This window comes from Erythrolamprus reginae, chromosome 5 (assembly GCF_031021105.1).
Source record: "Erythrolamprus reginae isolate rEryReg1 chromosome 5, rEryReg1.hap1, whole genome shotgun sequence".
Taxonomy (NCBI): Eukaryota; Metazoa; Chordata; class Lepidosauria; order Squamata; family Dipsadidae; genus Erythrolamprus; species Erythrolamprus reginae.
The window spans coordinates 114955973-114976866 of record NC_091954.1 but is presented as its reverse complement, the minus strand read 5'-3'; the positions used below and the strand labels follow the sequence as shown (position 1 = coordinate 114976866).

The 20894-nt window shown below is 44.6% G+C and overlaps 1 protein-coding gene across 3 annotated transcripts in view; it reads left to right on the top strand.

Annotated features, from left to right (window-relative positions):
- DIS3L2 (DIS3 like 3'-5' exoribonuclease 2) overlaps positions 1-20231 on the top strand; it is a 184581-nt gene extending 164350 nt beyond the window's left edge. For 2 of the 3 annotated variants that reach the window (XM_070753797.1, XM_070753799.1), the window contains exons 16-22: positions 6303-6486; positions 8105-8191; positions 9831-9978; positions 12473-12603; positions 14008-14112; positions 16609-16710; positions 19265-20231. In XM_070753797.1, coding sequence (XP_070609898.1) covers positions 6303-6486; positions 8105-8191; positions 9831-9978; positions 12473-12603; positions 14008-14112; positions 16609-16710; positions 19265-19363 — 856 coding nt within the window. In that variant the 3' untranslated portion in view covers positions 19364-20231. The remainder of the gene's footprint in view (positions 1-6302; positions 6487-8104; positions 8192-9830; positions 9979-12472; positions 12604-14007; positions 14113-16608; positions 16711-19264) is intronic. The other variant, XR_011559263.1, reaches the window with a different exon arrangement.
- The last annotated feature ends 663 nt before the right edge of the window (positions 20232-20894 follow it).

Genomic DNA, 20894 nt, shown 5'->3' with positions numbered 1-20894 from the left:
CCTGCAGGTATCATTGTTGAATGTGTTGGGATAAATACTCATGTGCCTCTAGCACAGGTGTAATCCTTGACGTACGACCCTCCAATGAGTCCAAAATATCTGTTACTAAGCGAGACAGTTGCTCCATGAATTTTTTTTTGCCACAATTGTTACGTGAGTCACTGCAACGTTAATAATAATAATAATAATAATAATAATAATAATAATAATAATAATAATAATTTATTAGATTTGTATGCCGCCCCTCTCCGAAGACTCGGGGCGGCTCACAACAAGCGATAAAACAATATTGTACAGGCACAAATCTAATATTAAGAAAAAACTAAAAAACCCTATCAATTAAAAACCAAACAGCACATACATACCAAACATAAATTATAATAAGCTTGGGGGAAAGGTGTCTCAAATCCCCCATGTCTGGCGGTATAGATGGGTCTTAAGTAGTTTACGGAAGACGAGGAGGGTGGGAGCAGTTCTAATCTCCGGGGGGAGTTGATTCCAGAGGGCCGGGGCTGCCACAGAGAAGGCTCTTCCCCTGGGGCCCGCCAGACGACATTGTTTAGTCGACGGGACCCGGAGAAGGCCAACTCTGTGGGACCTTATCGGCCGCTGGGATTCGTGCGGTAGTAGGCGGTTCCGGAGGTATTCTGGTCCAATGCCATGTAGGGCTTTAAAGGTCATAACCAACACTTTGAATTGTGACCGGAAACTGATCGGCAGCCAATGCAAGCCACGGAGTGTTGTAGAAACGTGGGCGAATCTAGGAAGCCCCACGATAGCTCTCGCGGCTGCGTTCTGCACGATCTGAAGTTTCCAAACACTTTTCAAAGGTAGCCCCATGTAGAGAGCGTTGCAGTAATCGAACCTCGAGGTGATAAGGGCATGAGTGACTGTGAGCAATGACTCCCTGTCCAAATAGGGCCGCAACTGGTGCACCAGGCGAACCTGGGCAAACGCCCTCCTCGCCACAGCCGAAAGATGATGTTCCAATGTCAGCTGTGGGTCGAGGAGGACGCCCAAGTTGCGCACCCTCTCTGAGGGGGTCAGTAGTTCCCCCCCCAGGGTAATGGACAGACAGATGGAATTGTCCTTGGGAGGCAACACCCACAGCCACTCCGTCTTGTCTGGATTGAGTTTGAGTTTGTTGACACCCCAACAGCCTCCAGGCACCGGCACATCACTTCCACTGCTTCGCTGACTGGACATGGGGTGGAGATGTACAACTGGGTATCATCCGCATATTGATGATACCTCACCCCATGCCCTTGGATGATCTCACCCAGCGGTTTCATGTAGATATTAAATTAATAACGCTAAGTCGTTAAATGAATCTGGCTTCCCCCATTGATTTTGCTTGGCCAGAATGTCACAAAAGGGGATTATGTGACCCCAGGACACCGAAATCGTCAAAAAAATTCAGTTTCTGAGCATCTGAATTTTGATCACGAGAATGCTGCAACAATCGTAAATGTGAAAATCGGTCATAAATTCCTTTATTCCATGCTGTCGTAACTTGAAATGTTCATTAAACGTTGTAAGCCAAGATTGCCTGTGCATCTTATTAGCACAACCCAAAGAATTCACGGTGTTATAGACCAGGTGGAACTTGATAGTAATGTTCTTTTTTATCGATTGCTTAATTCGGTTTCTATGAGAATAACGTGGCTTAGCTGGTAACTGCTGTATTTTTAAATTGTACAATAAATATACTGCTCAAAAAAATAAAGGGAACACTTAAAAAACACAATATAATTCCAAGTAAATCAAACTTCTGGGAAATCAAACTGTCCACTTAGGGAGCAACACTGATTGACCATCAATTTCACCTGCTGTTGTGCACATTCAACTTTGTACAGAACGAAGTATTCAATGAGAATATTTCATTCATTCAGATCTAGGATGGGTTCTTTGAGGGTTCCTTTTATTTTTTTGAGCAGTGTATATCTATCATGTTTTCTTCTGTTGCAGTTCTGAGTTTTAATATAAGGCAATAAATCCATCAAAGGCAATCTTTGGTTGAGTCGTCATAAAAAAGTTAATGAGCCATGCTATCATCTATTTTTTCCCCAACTAGTTATCCTTTATCTTTATGGAACATAAGGCCCAGCATGTGCACAAACATAAAAATACTCGGGCAAATAAAACAACTTGGACTGGCATTTCAATCAGAATAGAGCTGGGAGAGATCTTGGAGGTCTTCTAGTCCAGCTCAAGGAGAAGCAGCTAAATAATTTAAATTAAATTAATTTCATTTTATTTCATTTATTGTATTTCTGTGCCGCCTAACTCCCGAAGGACGAGTGGCTGTCCAGTCTTTTCTCGAAAATCTCCAATGATGGAGCACTTACAACTTCTGGTGGCAAGCAGTTCCACTGGTTAATTGTCCTCACTGTTAGGAAGTTTCTCCTCAATTCCAGGTTGCTTCTCGATGAGTTTTCATCCATTGTTTCTTGTCTTGCCCTTTAATGCTTTGGAAAATAAGTTGACCCCCTCCTATTTGTGGCAGCCCCTCAAATCCTGGAATATTGCTATCATGTCCTCCCTCGTATAGTTTATTTTTTCTACACTGAAAGTATCTGCACCAAAGACAAATTCCTTGTGTGTCCAATCACACTTGGCCAATAAAGAATTCAATTCTATTCTCGCCCTTCTTTTCTCTAAAGTTGCATGCTGTTTTGACACCCGAGGAAAAAAAGGTTCGCCATCACTGGTGTATAGTCTCCTGCTTGGGTGGCAGTGGGGGTTGGACTAGATGGACTTCAAGGTCCCTTCTAACTCTGTGAATCTGAATTAACATTGGAAGATGTGGTCATTTGGTTTGCAGGTGGCTGTAGGTAGCCAGCAGGTGTAGGTGATGAAGGTTTCTCAGGATTTTCAAGAGAAAAATTGCATTTACAGTAATCTTTCGCGGTTTTGCTATTTCACGGGTTTTCAAAGGGGGCTTAAATCTATTAAATCCATTGAAAATTTTAAATCCATTAAAACTTCATAAAATTATTCTACAATACTACTGTATTCTATTAAAGAACCTGTTCCAGCTGAGAAACATTATAGAATGACTGTTGAATGCAAAGGGTGGGTTTTAAAAGTCCAAATATTCGTTAAATACATTAAAAAATATCTTTCCTCAACTTCACGGAAATTCGTTTTTCACGGGCGGTCTTTTAACACATCCCCTGCGAAAAATGAGGGAAGGTAAATGAAGGTAAATGAAGGTTAGAAGTTGGAAGAGCATCAGAAAAAACGTCCTCAGGATCGAAGTTGGGATTGTGAGGGAAAAATCTCCTCAGGATCCAGATTCACAGCCTCCTGTCTTCCCCAGAGTCCTGTTTTTCTCAAGCTTACCAACTATTAAGAGGAACTGTGGACTTTAACTCCCAGAATTAACCTGTCACAATGCATGGACTACAACCCCCAGAATTCCCCTGGCAGCTGGGGAATTCTGGGAATTGAAGTCCGCACCTCATAAAGATGCCAGGGGTCGAGAAGCTTGATTCTAAATGACAATCTAGCCGCCCAGAGTCCTTCAAGAGTTGGGTGGCATATAAATTAAATTAATAACAAATAAATTTCGCCTCATGGCCGCAGTGGACCTGTGAATGGGGCATCCTGTTCCTCTCGGCAGCCATCTTTGTTGGCTTGTTTGTTTTGCGAGCGTGCCAACAGCAGGCTGTCTAATTTTCAACCGGGCTCAAGCCAGGGGCCTCAAAATGTTGGGGACCTTATGGCACAAGATGAGCTTAAATTAAAGGCATGTCCACCTTTGTCACGGATCCTCAACCTTGGCGACTTTAAGACTTGTGGACTTCAACTCCCAGAATTCTCCAGCCAGTTTGAAGGCCTCTGTTTTTGCCCTCAGTCTTTGGAGCGCCTAATGCAGTTGGAAACCTTAGCAGGTTGTCCAGACCAATTTTGTGAGAGTTCATAAAGAGGAAAATACAAAATGGGGAACAACACTGCCGCCCAGTGGTGGTTCGGTTGCATAGCATCAGCTTTAGGAAATTTTTACACACAACAGAGAATATCTACGGAGATTCTCAGTCTTCCAAGTGATGGTTGTCGTCCCCAAGATCCTTTTTCCAGAGGCAACTGGAAACGAGCGGGTGGGGATTGCCACTCCTGTCCCTCCTGGTACGCTGTGCGCGCAACTTTGAGTGTCCAGTGTGCATGTGCGCATTACCCAGTGAAATTTTGCTTCTGCGCATTCTCAGGAAGCAAAATCTCACAAGGGGATGCGCACATGAGAGTGATTTTAGCATTCCCCCCCCAAAAAATCACCAAAATCTTTCTCTTGCATGCAAAATTTTGCTTCCTGAGCATGTGCAGAAGCAAAATTTTGCCGGGACGTGCGCACGCCGGACACTCGAAGCTGCGCATGCAGCTCCCATTTTACTACTGGTGTGCAGTGTGGCCCATATTGAATAGGAACCCGATACTGGTCGTACGTCCAGTAGTTGGGGGGGAAATCAGAAGCAACTTGAGAAAACATGTATCCATCCTAAGATAAAATACAGGGAATAGTATAAGGGCAGACTAGATGGACCATGAGGTCTTTTTCTGTCATCAATCTTCTATGTTTCTATGAATGAGGAAGGAAGGGAGGAAAGAAGAGAAGGAAGGAAGGAATAAGGAAGGAAGGGAAGAAATAAAGAGAAGGAAGGAAGGAAAGAAGAGAAGGAAGGAAGAGAAAGAAGGAAGGAAGAAGGAAGGAAGGAAGGAAAGAAAGAAGAGAAGGAAGGAAGAGAAAGAAGGAAGGAAGGAAGGAATAAGGAAGGAAGGGAAGAAATAAAGAGAAGGAAGGAAGGAAAGAAGAGAAGGAAGGAAGAGAAAGAAGGAAGGAATAAGATTCAGGAGAGAAGTGTTTTTAATAGGAAAGTGAACACAAGAATCTGAGGTTAGTTGTGGGAAAGATAAAAAGCAACATGAGAAAATATTATTTGACTGAAAGAGTAGTAGATTCTTGGAACAAACTTCCAGCAGACGTGGTTGGTAAATCCACAGTAACTGAATGTAAACATGCCTGGGATAAAAACAGATCCATCCTAAGATAAAATACAGGAAATAGTATAAGGGCAGACTAGATGGACCATGAGGTCTTTTTCGGCTGTCAATCTTCTATGTTTCTATGAATGAGAAAGGAAGGGAGGAAGGAAAGAAGGAAGGAAGGAAAGAAAGAAGGAAGGAAGGAAGATAAGGAAACAAGGAAGGAATGAGGAAGGAAGGGAGGGAGGAAGGAAATAAGGAAGGAAAGAAAGAAAGTGAAGGAAGGAAGAATCCACAGTAACTGAATTTAAATACGCCTCGGATAAACATAGATCCATCCTAAGATAAAATACAGGGAATAGTATAAGGGCGGACTAGATGGACCATGAGGTCTTTTTCAGCTGTCAATCTTCTATGTTTCTATGAATGAGGAAGGAAGAGAAAGAAGGAAGGAAGGAAGATAAGGAAGGAAGGAAGGAGGAAGGGAGGGAGGGAGGGAGGAAGGAAATAAGGAAGGAAGAGAAAGAAAGAAGGAAGGAAGGAAGGAAGGAAGAATCCACAGGAACTGAATGTAAACATGTCTGGAATAAACATAGATCCATCCTAAGATAAAATACAGGGAATAGTATAAGGGTGGACTAGATGGACCATGAGGTCTTTTTCGGCTGTCAGTCTTCTATGTTTCTATGAATGAGGAAGGAAGGAAGGAAGAGAAAGAAGGAAGGAAGGAAGATAAGGAAGGAAGGAAGGAGGAAGGGAGGGAGGGAGGAAGGAAATAAGGAAGGAAGAGAAAGAAAGAAGGAAGGAAGGAAGGAAGGAAGAATCCACAGGAACTGAATGTAAACATGTCTGGAATAAACATAGATCCATCCTAAGATAAAATACAGGGAATAGTATAAGGGTGGACTAGATGGACCATGAGGTCTTTTTCGGCTGTCAGTCTTCTATGTTTCTATGAATGAGGAAGGGAGGGAGGAAAGAAAGAGAAGGAAGGAAGGAAGATAAAGAAGGAAGGAGGGAGGGAATGAGGAAGGGAGGGAGGGAGGGAGGAAATAAGGAAGGAAGGAAATAAGAGAAGGAAGGAAGAATCCACAGTCACTGAATTTAAACATGCCTGGGATAAAATAGAGGAAATAGTATAAGGGCAGACTAGATGGACCAGGAGGTCTTTTTTCGGCTGTCAATCTTCTATCTTTCTATGTTTCTAAGTTGAGGCCTACCTGGATCTTATCATCCTTCCCTAACCATCCCGTCTTTCCACCTGGTCTCCCTCCCTCCCTCCTTCTCACCCGTCTCCGCTTTCTCCTCTCTTGCTCCAGGCTGGTGGAGGAATTTATGCTGCTCGCCAACATGGCGGTGGCCCATCGGATTTACCGCTCCTTCCCCTCCCGAGCCCTCCTGCGCCGGCATCCCCCGCCCCAGAGCAAGATGCTCCACGACCTCATGGCCTTCTGCAACCAGATGGGCCTGGAGATCGACAGCAGCAGTGCCGGGGCCTTGCACGTGAGTAACGGCAGGAGCCGGGGTGGTGGTGGTGGTGGAGAGGTTATTTTCAAAGGCGGGGAGCAGGGAGCATTTCTTCCCCACGGAATCGGGAGGAGGAGGAGGAGGAACTGCGGGGGTTTTAGTACTCTCCGAGCACGGTTGATCTCTTTCCTTGCCTCTCTATAGTTGTTCTCAACCTTTCTAATGCCGCGACCCCTTAATACGGTCCCTCATATTGTGGTGACCCCCAACCATAAGTCTAGTGCCAATTCTCCCAACAGAGCTTGAAGCTGATTGGCAGGAAGGTCGGAGGGACACCCCTTCTGTATAAATGCCTGACTACAGACTATACTCAATCTGTATAGTCTGGAGGACAGAAGGAAAAGGAGGGACATGATCGAAACATTTAAATATGTTAAAGAGTTAAATAAGGTCCAGGAGGGAAGTGTTTTTAATAGGAAAGTGAACACAAGAACAAGGGGGCACAATATGAAGTTAGTTGGGGGAAAGATCAAAAGCAACATGAAAAAATATTATTTTACTGAAAGAGTAGTAGATCCTTGGAACAAACTTCCAGCAGACGTGGTAGATAAATCCACAGTAACTGAATGTAAACATGCCTGGGATAAACATCTATCCATCCTGAGATAAAATACAGAAAATAGTATAAGGGCAGACTAGATGGACCCTGAGGTCTTTTTCTGCTGTCATTCTTCTATGTTTCTTTTGGTTGGATTGTAAAAATATGTCCCATGGCACCAGAATAGAAGCTTTAATTCCTAACACCATGTGAGATTTGCTTTTCCCCACCAGGGTCTTAGGTGACCCCTGTGAAACAGTTGTTCGGCCCCCAAAGGGGTCCCGACACCCAGGTTGAGAACCCCTGCTGTAGAACATCACCAGTGCTAGAAATGAGTGGGTTTGCAGAAGGAGGAGGAGGACTGTGTGATGGGTTGTTTTCTTGGAGAAATTTCGTGACCCAAGTAGAGGACATCATCATTCTGGAATGGGTTTGGGAGGAGGGGGAGGAGGAGGAGGAAAACTCTGAGGTCCTTGCTGCTCTCTGAGCTCGGAGATTTTCTTGAAGACCTTTCATGACCCAACTAGAGAATGTCATCAATGCTAGAGGGAAGGATGACGATTGTGCAGCCTTGGTGCTCTCTGCGCTTAGTGGTTTTCCTTCCACACATTTTGTTGCCCAATTGGGTAACCTCATCAGTCCTAACCTAAGTCAAGACTAGAACTCGCCTCCTCCTAGTGATTGGCCCAAAGTTTTCCCCAGCCCAGGGGTAGGCAAAGATGGCTCTTCTATGACTTGTGGACTTCAACTCCCACAATTCCTGAGCCAATCATGGCAGCTCAGGAATTCTGGGAGTTGAAGTCCACCTGCCATAGAAGAGCCAACTTTGCCTACCCCTGCCCCAGCCGGCTTTTATGTCTAGGATGGGACTAGAACTCACCGTCTGCTGGTTTCTAGACCAACACTTTTCACTACTACACCGAAAGAAATTCAACCGCCCACCCGTTGAGGTCAAGGCTTAGCCACAGCTTGGAAACAAAAGCACGGAGTACAATGGAGAAGTACAAGAGATATTTGCCCCACTCCTAATGCCTTGTCTGTTTCTCTCTCTCTCAGAAAAGCTTGAATGAAACCTTTGGGAATGACCAATACAGTGATGCCAGGAAGGAAGTGCTGACCAACATGTTTTCGCGTCCCATGCAGGTAGGAAGGAGGGACCATCCCAAAGAGGATTTCCACGTAGCTCTTGGCTCCGCTCCTGCTCTTCGGAAAACTTTGCCGCTTCTTTTACCATCAGCCATGGCGGAAACACCTCCATCTTCCTTCCCAGCCTCGTTGCTTCTGATCCATCCCTCCTGTTAGTACTATGAACATAACTGGTTGGGTTTGGTAATATATAAAACAAACCAGCTATGGTTTGTTTTATATATTACTTGCTTGGCTGCATAGCTAGAGGATGCTTGGCTGCATAGCTAGAGGTATAACAAGCAGGAAGAGGGAGATTGTGATCCCGCTGTATAGAGCGCTGGTGAGACCACATTTGGAATACTGTGTTCAATTCTGGAGACCTCACCTACAAAAAGATATTGACAAAATTGAACGGGTCCAAAGACGGGCTACAAGAATGGTGGAAGGTCTGAAGCATAAAACGTATCAGGAAAGACTTCATGAACTCAATCTGTCTAGTCTGGAGGACAGAAGAGAAAGGGGGGACATGATCGAAACATTTAAATATGTTAAAGGGTTAAATAAGGTCCAGGAGGGAAGTGTTTTTAATAGGAAAGTGAACACAAGAACAAGGGGACACAATCTGAAGTTAGTTGGGGGAAAGATCAAAAGCAACATGAGAAAATATTATTTGACTGAAAGAGTAGTAGATCCTTGGAACAAACTTCCAGCAGATGTGGTAGATAAATCCACAGTAACTGAATTTAAACATGCCTGGGATAAACATATATCCATCCTAAGATAAAATACAGAAAATAGTATAAGGGCAGACTAGATGGACCATGAGGTCTTTTTCTGCCCTCAGACTTCTATGTTTCTATGTTTCTAATGCATGCTTAAATGTATTGAAACACTATTGCTTTAAGAGGTGGTGTTACGGACTGCCACAAGAGGGAGCCAGAAGCGTGTTTTTCTCTCTCCCTGCTATTTCTATTATTATATGATTATTATATTATATTATTATACAAAAAATAAAGGGAACACTTAAACAACATGGTATAACTCCAAGTAAATCAAACTTCTGTGAAATCAAACTTAGGAAGCAACACTGATTGACAATCAATTTCACCTGCTGTTGTGCACGTTTAACTTTGTACAGAACAAAGTATTCAGTGAGAATATTTCATTCATTCAGATCTAGGATGTGCTATTTGAGTGTTCCCTTTATTTTTTTGAGCAGTATATTACTATTATATTATTATATTTTCTATTATGTTATTTCTCTGTGACTACTGTAGTAGAAACTGTGTGTTCAAATGCTGGTTTATGTATTTGTAAGCTGAACAAGTAAGACTTATAATTTTGTATATTCATTGACTGGATTTAACTGTATATGACTAGGACTGTTCTCGACTAAGAAATTTGCCAAAGTAAATAATATTTCATATACATGTACTTAATGTATCTGGATTGGAACCATGGAAATAGTATAAGGGCAGACTAGATGGACCATGAGGTCTTTTTCTGCCGTCAGTCTTCTATGTTTCTATTACTCGTATCTCTGGGCTGTCAGCCGGATATGTGCTAGAACTCCACGTTTCCTTGTTTGTGTATGTGTATCTTTGACAAACCAGAGATCACTCTGCACACTCCTTTTAACACCTCCTCTTTGCAGATGGCGGTCTATTTCTGCACCGGCGTACTGAAGGACGAGGCCCTCTTCCGCCACTACGCCCTCAACGTGCCTCTCTACACCCATTTCACGTCGCCCATCCGCCGGTTTCCAGACATCGTGGTGCACCGGCTGCTCTCAGCTTCGCTGGGTGAGTTTTTTAGGGTGAAGTGATGTGCCGGTGTCTGGAGGCTGTTAGGTTATGTGTTGGTATGTCTCGGTATAGCTTGGCTATGAGACCTTTGACATACACTGAGCAGAGAATTTTAACAGAGTGTGGACGTGTGATAAAGCCAAAGAAAAAGACACAGACTTATTTATGCTTAATAAGTAATATTTACCTATATACAAAATAGAAACAATCCATAACAAGCACTAAGCCATCCAATATAATAAGCACTAAGCAAATACACTCCCCCCTCAAGGCAAAGCAAAAGTGAATGAGCGATAAAGCATCATTGAGGGAAGGAGTACTAGCGCCCTCTTATGGCGAACCAGCTCTAAATATTTAAAGTGATAGTACAAGAGACTACAATAGGTAGTTTACAATGGCAAACCCTAACAACCATGTACCTTGTACTAACATTATGGATGTCTCAATTCCCCCATGCCTGGCGATATAGGTGGGTCTTAAGCAATTTATGAAAAACAAGGAGGGTGAGGGCAATTCTGCTGCCTTGGGGGAGTTGATTCCAGAGAGCTGGGGCCGCCACAGAGAAGGCTCTTCCCCTGGGGCCCGCCAAACGACATTGTTTTGTCGACAGGATCCAGAGAAGGCCAACTCTGTGGGACCTTATCGGCCGCTGGGATTTGTGTGGCAGAAGACGGTCCCGGAGGTATTCTGGTCCGTTACCATATAGGGCTTTATAGGTCATTACCAACACTTTGAATTGTGACCAGAAACTGATCGGCAGCCAGTGCAATCCATGGAGTATTGGAGAGACGTGGGTGAACCTAGGTAACCCCACAATAGCTCTTGCGGCCGTATTCTGGACTGAAGCCCTACATGGCATTGGACCAGAGTACCTCCAGAACTGCCTGCTACCGCATGAATCCAAGCGACCAATAAGGTCCCACAGAGTTGGCCTTCTCCGGGTCCCGTCAACTAAACAATGTCATTTGGCAGGCCCCAGGGGAAGAGCCTTCTCTGTGGCGGCCCCGGCCCTCTGGAACCAACTCCCCCTGGAGATTAGAATTGCCCCCACCCTCCTTGTCTTTCGTAAACTACTCAAGACCCACCTATACTGCCAGGCATGGGGGAGTTTTTTGTACTTTGTTTTATGTTTGGTATGAATGTGCTGTTTGGTTTTTTTTAAATAATGATAGGGTTTTATATGTTCTTTTAATACAGTGGTACCTCGAGATACGAGTTTAATTCGTTCCGGACCTGGGCTCTTAAGTCGAGCAGCTCTTATCTCGAACGACTTTTCCCCATAGGAATTAATGTAAATAATTTTAATTGGTTCCAGCCCTCAAAAAACTCACAAAGTTAGTCTAAATTATGCAGAAAGACATGTTTTTAATGAAGAAATGTACATGTACATATAAATGAATAATGAAGTTTCTTTCACTTAACTTGTAAACTTTCTTAAACTTTTAAATTTACATATGTTCAACTTCTCTGCCACCCAATCCTGTAGGACAGAGGTCCCCAACCCTTTTTGCACCAGGGACCGGCTTTAAGCGATCAAGAGAGGAATGGGTGAATGAATGGACGGAGGGTGGGAAGGAAGGAAGGAAAGAGGGAAGGGACAGGAACAGAGGAAGGAAGCAAGGAAACTTATGAAAGGAGAGAGTAAGAGAGGAATGAGTGAAGGGAGGGAGGGAGGGAAGAAGGTGGGAAGGAGAAAGAAAAGAAGAAATAGAGGAAGGGAAGGTAAAAGAGAGAAAGAAAAAGAGCAAGAAAGAAAGAAAGAAAGAAAGGGGGAAGGGACAGGAACAGAGGAAGGAAGCAAGGAAACTTATGAAAGGGGAGAGTAAGAGAGGAATGAGTGAAAGGAGGGAGGGAGGGAAGAAGGTGGGAAGGAGAAAGAAAAGAAGAAATAGAGGAAGGGAAGGTAAAAGAGAGAAAGAAAAAGAGCAAGAAAGAAAGCTGCAAGCACCCCCCCGAGCCCCCCAGGCCGGCTGCAACCTTTTAAAACACGCGCGCCGCTTCGCAGCTGTCTCCTGAAGCCGAACGCGGAAGTTAGCGTTTGGCTTCAGGAGACAGCTCCTTGGCGCTTGTATCTCGAATTTGGGCTTGTAAGTAGAACAAAAATATCTCTCCCCTCCCAGCTCTTATCTCGAGTTGCTCTTAAGTAGAGCAGCTCTTATGTCGGGGTTCCACTGTATTTGATTTGTTCCACTACTATATTGTTTTTATTACTGCTGTGAGCCGTCCCGAGTCTTTGGAGAGGGGTGGCATACAAATCTAATAAATAATAATAATGATAATGATGATGATGATGATGAGGACGATGACAACGACAACAACAACAACAACAACAATAATAATAATAATAATAATAATAATAATAATAATAATTCTGCACGATCTGAAGTTTCCGAACACTTTTCAAAGGCAGCCCCATGTAGAGAGCGTCGCAGTAGTTGAACCTCAAAGTGATCCTCAGGCTGCCTCCAACCAGAAGGTCTTTCTCTTGTAGGGCTGGGTCCTGTCCCACACATGGAGGAGGCCGAGATGCAGAAGAGGGCCGAGCATTGCAACGACCGGAAGATGGCTTCCAAGCGAGTGCAGGAGCTCAGCGCCGATCTCTTCTTTTCCGTCTTTGTCAAGGTCAGGGGCCCGAGGCCCATTCGGGACCCTAGAGGGGGAAGGAGAGGCACCAGGGGTGGGTATTGAGGGGGGCGCTCTGAAAATTGGCTGGGTCGCATTTCTTTTTTTCTCTCATCAATCACAGCCGGCCCTCAACATACGACTGCAAATGAGCCCAACATTCCCGTCATTCTTTTTTTTTTCCAGGAAAAAGGTTTTTTTTTTACAACAATCACATGTGCAATATAATAATAATAATAATAATAATAATAATAATAATTATTATTATTATTATTATTATTATTATTATTATTATTATTTATTGGATTTGTATGCCGCCCCTCTCCGTAGACTCGGGGCAGCTAACAACAATGATAAAACAACATGAACAATCCAATAATAAAAACAACTAAAAACCCTTATTATAAAACCAAACATACACACAAACATACCATGCATAACTTGTAATGGCCTAGGGGGAAGGAATATCTCAACTCCCCCATGCCTGGCAGTATAAGTGATTCTTGAATAGTTTACGAAAGACAGGGAGGGTGGGGGCAATTCTAATCTCCGGGGGGAGTTGGTTCCTGAGGGCCGGGGCCGCCACAGAGAAGCCTCTTCCCCTGGGGCCCACCAAACGACATTGTTTAGTCCACGGGACCCGGAGAAGGCCAACTCTGTGGGACCTTATCGGTCGCTGGGATTCGTGCGGTATTTCAATCTTAAAATACAATACAATAATAAAATTTTTAAATTGGGTATTCATAATTCATTCATAATCCTGTACATTTGACATCTGGATAAAAAATTATTATTCAAATTTCTTATATGTATTTTAAAAAACCTATTAACTAATACAGTTTCTTTTAGCTGTTTCTTTTTTAATTACATCTGATTTAGTCCATCATGCTTCAACCTCCTCGATATATCCTTAATATCAATTTCATGTATATTTCTTACCATTACTTATATTGTAATCGCCCTTTTAAAAAGAAGAGAAAGAAACCAGAATTCCCAATCGTAACGACTAAGTCTTAAATTTTATCTGTTACAGGGATCTAACATACTATCAATTCAAAAGTGGAAGAAAAATCCAAATAATTTATCATAAACGTCCCAATTAGCCCAATTAATTCATCATTCAGTGAAACGTTGTTAAGACGAGTGGGGTTCGTTTTACGGCCTTTGTCATGGCCACCGCTATTAAGCGAATCAGAGCTTGGGATTCCCCTCGGGATTCGATCCGAGCCAAAGGCCTCCGATTATTTGTCTTCTTTCCAAACGTCGCACTAGGGTTTTGCACGTTTAGGAGGCTCGGATGGGAACCAGGTTCGAATCTCCGGGGGCAACAAAATGGCCGTTCTGCTTTGCTCATCCCTCCCTCTTTCTGTGCCCCCCTCCCCACCCGTGTGTTGTGTCTCGCAGGAGTGTGGACCGTTAGAGTCGGAGGCCATGGTGATGGGTGTCCTGAGCGAGGCCTTTGACGTCCTGGTGCTGCGATTCGGAGTCCAGAAGCGCATTTACTGCAACGTGAGTCCATGTGGGCTGGCAGGACGGATCTGAGAAATTATCCAGCCAAACCATTTAATCCAGTGATGGTGAACCTATGGCACGGGGAGCCATATCTGCTGGCACACGAGCTGTTGCCCTAGCTCAGCTCCACTGTTATTTATTTTTTATTTATTTATTTTGTCCAATACACAATACATATAGAAGAGAATAGACATATAGTAATATATATATAAAGATAATGTGTAAAAATAGAGGAGAAGATATATGAAAGGAAGAAAAAATATATGATATGTGAGATAAAGGAGAGACAATTGGACAGGGGACGAAAGGCACACTGGTGCACTTATGTACGCCCCTTACTGACCTCTTAGGAACCTGGAGAGGTCAATCGTGGAGAGTCTAAGGGAGAAATGTTGGGGGTTAGGGGTTGACACTACTGAATCCGGTAATGAGTTCCACGCTTTGACAACTCGATTGTTAAAGTCATATTTTTTACAGTCAAGTTTGGAGCGGTTAATATTAAGTTTGAATCTGTTGCGTGCTCTTGTGTTGTTGCGGTTGAAGCTGAAGTAACCGTTGACAGGTAGGATGTTGCAGCATATGATCTTAAAGTTGCCAAATTTGAAGAACTCTTCTCTAAAAAGACCTAAAAGCTTAATTCAGACCGAGCCTGAGATAGATGAAGGAACAATGAAATGGATATTTAGAAACCGAAAAAAGGGGAACAAAGAATTCGGCTTAGAGCGTCCAATCCTGGCTCTTTGTGGCCTCCTGCTGCCATCGGATCACCAGGGACCAGCGATATGGCAGACGAAGGACCGCTAGATGCCGCTGAGCAGCGTTTGTGAGCAGCGGAAATGAAATCCGACGTCTCCCCGCTGGATCGTTGGCAGGGCGGAATTGCCTGCTTGGCAGGATCTGCTCGGCTTTAATGGCTGCGTCGGGAGGAGATAACGGCCCTGGTTCCTTCGAAGGGCAGATGGAGGCGCAGGGCGGTACCGTCCCGGCGTCCCCAAACAGCGATTGGAGAAGGGAAAAGGGAGGGAGGGATGGCAGGAGACGGAACAAAGGCGGTGGGGAGGCTTCCTCCATCCCCAAATGAGCTCCAGAACTGCCTTGCACGACAGAGCTGTGATAGAGGGAGTCCTCGACTTCCGGCCGCAATTCCAGATCAGATGAACAGAGGTGGAAGGGCCCTTGAAGGTCATCTAGCCCAACCCCACCGGCCCAAGTAGGAAACCCTTATAAACCCTGACCCTCAGTAAAGGGTCGCTCGCCTTAATCCAACCGGTGACCCCTCTGAGGACATCAGTGAGGGATTTGGCTTTAGCGCATGCTCAACAAGTGAAATTTTATGTGAGGATGCGCGCGAGAGCGAGATTTTGGCAATTTTTGGTGATATTTTGGCAATTTTCGGTGAGATTTTGGCAATTTTTGTCGAGATTTTTGCTTTTGCGCATGTGGTTTCCCCCGCGCCCCCACAGAAGATTTGGCTTCTGCGCATGCACATCAAGCAAAATATTGTGTGAGGATGTGCACACAAGCGACATTTTGGCAACTTCCGCAGATATTTTCAATTTCTCCCCAAGCACCTCTGCACAAGATTTGGCTCCTGCACACAATAAGTGAAATTTTGCATGAGGACATGTGCATGAATTTGAGCCTGTGCACATACGCAGGGGGCAGTGAGGGTGTGTGTGTGTGCAGGCGTGGTGATGGGGAGGGAGGGAATGGATGTGATCACATGCACTCATGCTAGCACACCCAAACACACCCCTTTTGGCACGCGGACCAAAAAAGGTTCACCATCATTTGTCTAGACCAGTGTTTCCCAACCGTGGCAACTTGAAGATACCTGGGCTTCAACTCCCAGGATTAATTAATTAATTTATTCATTCATTCATTCATTCATTCATTCATTTATTGGATTTGTATGCCACCCCTCTCCGTAGACTCGCATTTGCTGGCTGGGGAATTCTGGGAGTTGAAGTCCAAATATCTTCAAGTTGCCAAGGTTGGGAAACCCTGGTCTAGAAACCTCAGCGTCACCCATTCATTCATTCCTATGGTAGAACTAGAACACACCATCACCTGGGAATTGGCTCACCCAGGTTTCATAGCTTCCTTCCCCGCGGTTTCTGAAGGACCCCTGCAAGAAGCCAGTCCCTGGCCCTCCTGGGCTACCTTTGGCCTCATTGGCAACATGTGCTTGGCACAGGCAGCATCGGCTGCCTGAAGGGCCCGTGAACAGGCAGCAGAGGAAACACAACCCTTATCTCGAACCTCAACTCTGGTGGCCCTTTGCTCCACCGGCCCAGCCTGGGCGACTGAGTGGCAGCATGAAAACCATATAATTTATTTACTTATTTATTAAATCCATCGGCCACATGTTTTACCTCCTCCCCAGGGGATAACTCTGAGCGGTTTACAACTATTAAAAGATAAAACAATGTCAATAAAAGGTATTTATGCAAAAGAAATATACAATCTAATAATACCCTGTTCTATTTACAGGCTCTGCCGCTGGTGGGGTTCCACTTTCAAAAAGTGGGGAAAAAGCCACAGTTGTCGCTGATGTGGGAACCGCAGAGCGCGGAGCAGGACGCCCCACGGCAGGTAACGTTAGCACACACACACACACGCCCCACAGGGGGGCAATGTGCTTTTTAATGGAGGAAATTGGAACCTTCTTTAAACCAAGTTAATGCCTTTTACATTTCCTCCGCGTGAGTAGTTCACTTTTTGAATAGTAAGAATTATATGTCACGGTGGAGGGGATGCTTAGGTGGGGCATGGCCAAAAAAAGGTGGGGAGCCATTGCGTTGGCCTCTACCTCTCTCCCCCACCTTCACCCCACTTCCCGCCTGGCTCTCCTGCGCTTAGGTTTGGCCCCGAGCCGCACACGGGGGCCATCCAGTCAAGGGACCCTGGCAGAGTTTCTCAGGGAATGGCCTTTTCCATGCCTTACGGTACACAACGGAGCGATCTCAGTTACCAAGAATTCGGTTGTGGTTAAATAATGTTCAGGAGGGAAGTGTTTTTAATAGGGAAGTGAACACAAGAACAAGGGGGCACAATCTAAGGTTAGTTGGGGGAAAGATCAGAAGCCACATGAGAAAAGATTATTTGACTGAAAGAGTAGTAGATGCTTGGAACAAACTTCCAGCAGACGTGGTTGGTCAATCCACAGGAACTGGATTTAAACATGCCTGGGACAGACACAGATCCATCGTAATATAAAATGCAGTACAGTGGTACCTCTACTTAAGAACGCCTCTACTTAAGAACTTTTCTAGATAAGAACCAAGTGTTCAAGATTTTTTTGCCTCTTCTTAAGAGCCATTTTCTACTTAAGAACCCGAGCCCGGAAAAATTTCCCAGTAGATTTGAGAGCGGCACGAAGGCCCAGTCAGTTTCCTGCCATTTCCCCTGGGTTTCTCTCTCTGGCGCAGTGTATGGGAGGGGTGTGCTCCTCCTCGCCACCTCAGAGTCCCTCTTTTTTGTTTTTTAAGCCTTAAAGTTTTGGATTTTTTTTATTCCCCTCCCCTCACTTTCTTCCTTCAGCAACGACTGTCCTCCTCCTCTTCTTCCTCCTCCTCCTCCTCCCACCCAAATTCCAAGCTTTTATTTCTTTCCTAATGGGTTTGCACGCATGAGTCTATGGAGAGGGGCGGCATACAAATCCAATAAATTATTATTATTATTATTATTATTATTATTATTATTATTATTATTATTATTTGCTTTCACATTGATTCCTATGGGAAAAATTGCTTCTACTTAAGAACCTGGTCACGGAACGAATTAAGTTCTTAAGTAGAGGTACCACTGTATAAGGGCAGACTAGATGGACCAGGAGGTCTTTTTCTGCCGTCAATCTTCTATGTTTCTATAATGCACGCTGAGGATGGCATTTAATTTCGTTGCACGGGAGTGCAGTGACAATAAAGTAAATGAAACGCACAGCCCCGCCAGCTGATTTCCTTGGCACGCGAAACCCATTAACCCGAGGGTAAAGTGGCTATAAAAATGACAAATGCTGCCATTTGCCTGGAAAAGGATCAGAAATAATTAACCAAAGTTGTTTCTGTTAAAAAAATCCAAACCTACACGGACTTTGCCTGTAATACTGATTCTGCGAAGGTTGGTGGGGACAGAGGGCTGAAGCAATGCCAGGAAAAAAATGACAGCTGCATTTGCTTGGAAATGAAAAAAAGGTTTTTAATGCCTTGCAACACAGGCTTTGCAACTCGCAACCACAGCCCAACGTTGATGTTGCTAAGCGGGACAGTGAGTTCAGTTTGTTCAGTGACTTTTCTTGCCACAGTTGTTAAGTGAATTGCTGCAGATGTTAAGTTAGTAAGACAGTTGTTCGGTCTGTCTGGCTTCCCCTTAGAAACATAGAAGATTTACGGCAGAGATCTTTTGATCGAAACATTCAAATATGTTAAAGGGTTAAATAACGTTCAGGAGGGAAGTGTTTTTAATTGGAAAATGAACACAAGAACAAGGGGACACAATCTGACGTTAGTTGGGGGAAAGATCAAGAGCAACATGAGAAAATATTATTTTACTGAAAGAGTAGTAGATCCTTGGAACAAACTTCCAGCAGACGTGGTTGGTAAATCCACAGGAACTGAATTGAAACATGCCTGGGATAAACATAGATCTATCCTAAGATAAAATACAGGAAATAGTATAAGGGCCGCCCCGAGGTTTTAGAGAAAGGCAGCATACAACTGTAATAAATAAATAAATAAAGAAGGAAGGAAGGAAAGAAAGAAAGAAAGAAAGAAAGAAAAAAGAAAATAAAAATAATAGATGGACCATGAGGTCTTTTTCTGCCGTCAATCTTCTATGTTCCTATGAAATAAGGAGGAATTTTCTGACATAACAACCAACCGATGGAACAGAAGTTGCCTTTGGAAGTTGTGGGAGCTTCATCCCTGGAGGCATTCAAGAAGAGACCGGACTGCTATTGGTTAGAAATAGTGTAGGGTCTCCTGCTTGGATGGAGGGCTGGACTAGATGACCTACAAGGTCCCTTCCAACACTGATCATCTGTATCTGTAGCAATAATAGTTTGGGGCAAAAATTCTGAGATTTGACGAGCATTCCGTTCCAGAGATCCAACTAACTTTTGCTTCGGCTTCTCTGTCTCCCATTCAAGGTCATCTCCATATTCGCATTGGTGGACGTGGTTCTGCGAGCCGACAACGGAGCCGCGAAGTACAGCGCGGTGCTGAAGAGGCCTGGCGGTGGAGAATGACCAGGCCTGGCTTCCGGTCACGAATCCTGCCCCCCAAAATATTGGCAGATATCCCGAACTGACTCGGTGGGGAAAGAACCGAGACTTCTTAAATCTTAATTTCAATTTTAATTTTGGCAGATGTTGTTTCTTCGAAACTGGGGTGTGGTTTCTTTCCTTTTAACAAGAGGGGAGGGCAAGGTAAAGATGGCCGCCGCAGGCCTAGCCAAGCCTCACGGCCTACATTCAAAACAAAGCAAAACGATAGGGCTTCGGTTGCAGACCGTAGCTGCCATCTTGACTTTTTTGACCCTTTCAGTGTGGGGGTCCTTGGTTTTAACTCAAACTGGTTGAAAGGTTTCACCCGCTTTCAGCGTGGAGCCGTGAATATGTTGGAAGCAATTGTTCCATCTTAGATCGGGGTCCCCAACCTTGGCCACTTGAAGACTTGTGGACTTGTGAAGTTGAAGTCCACAAGTCTTCAAGTGGCCAAGGTTGGAGACCCTTGAATTGGGTTGGGGGGGATTTTGAGCAGAGCGCCTCCCTGGTTGGATCTGTCCCACCTTGGTGTAAATAACCTCTTGCTCAGCCTGTTCGCCGGGTGGATAAACTGGAATATTCTCCATGGCGGTAGGAAAGGAAGTCGAGACGTCTTTGGGATGGAGTCATGTTGCTCTTTTGCAGTTCCACTTCTCCGCCTCTCGCAAAGTTGCCACTTAGTTTGTGTGTGTGTGTGTTTTAACAACCTCCTTTGAACGCCCACATGAGTTTGGAGACTCGGTATAGGAAGGCGTCGTCTCCTCTTTGCTCTCCCCCCCACCAGAAATTCTAATAAAGAAAAACTGGGAATAAAACTACCATAAAATAAATTCCTGGAATCCTTCTAAAATCTGCTTCCGGTTGTGATTTCTTTTACGGCAGCTGGCGTGGGGCAGAAAATCTATCTTTTGATTATCGTATTATTTCGGACTATAAGATGCACCTAGATTTACAGGAGGAAAACAAAGGGAATAAAAGGAGGTTCCGTCCCAGACGCCTGATGGACCCAGAGGGCTTTCAGAGGGCGCTTGGGGTTTTACCAGATTCACTCGTCCATGGTTCGGCAGAGTCTCTTACCGTGGCCTGGAATAGAGCTGTAACGGAGGCTCTTGACCGAATTGCGGCGTTGCAACCTCTCTGTGGCACTAGACCCCGGAGAGCTCCATGGTTCAACGAGGAGCTCCGGGAGTTGAAACGCCAGAAGAGACGTCTAGAGAAGCAATGGAGGAAGAGTAAATCCGAATCTGACTAAACACTTGTAAGAGCTCACATGAAGACTTACAAAGTGGCACTCGAGGCGGCAAGATGCGCATATCATGCCGCCTTGATTGCATCAGTGGAATCCCATGCGACCGCTCTGTTTAGGGTGACCCGCTCCCTTCTGAACCAGAGGGGAGTTGGGGAGCCCTTGCAGAGCAGTGCCGAGGAGTTTAACTCGTTTTTCGCTGAGAAAGTCGCTCGGATCCGGGCAGAGCTCGACTCCGATTGGATAGCAGTGTCAGCTGACAACGGG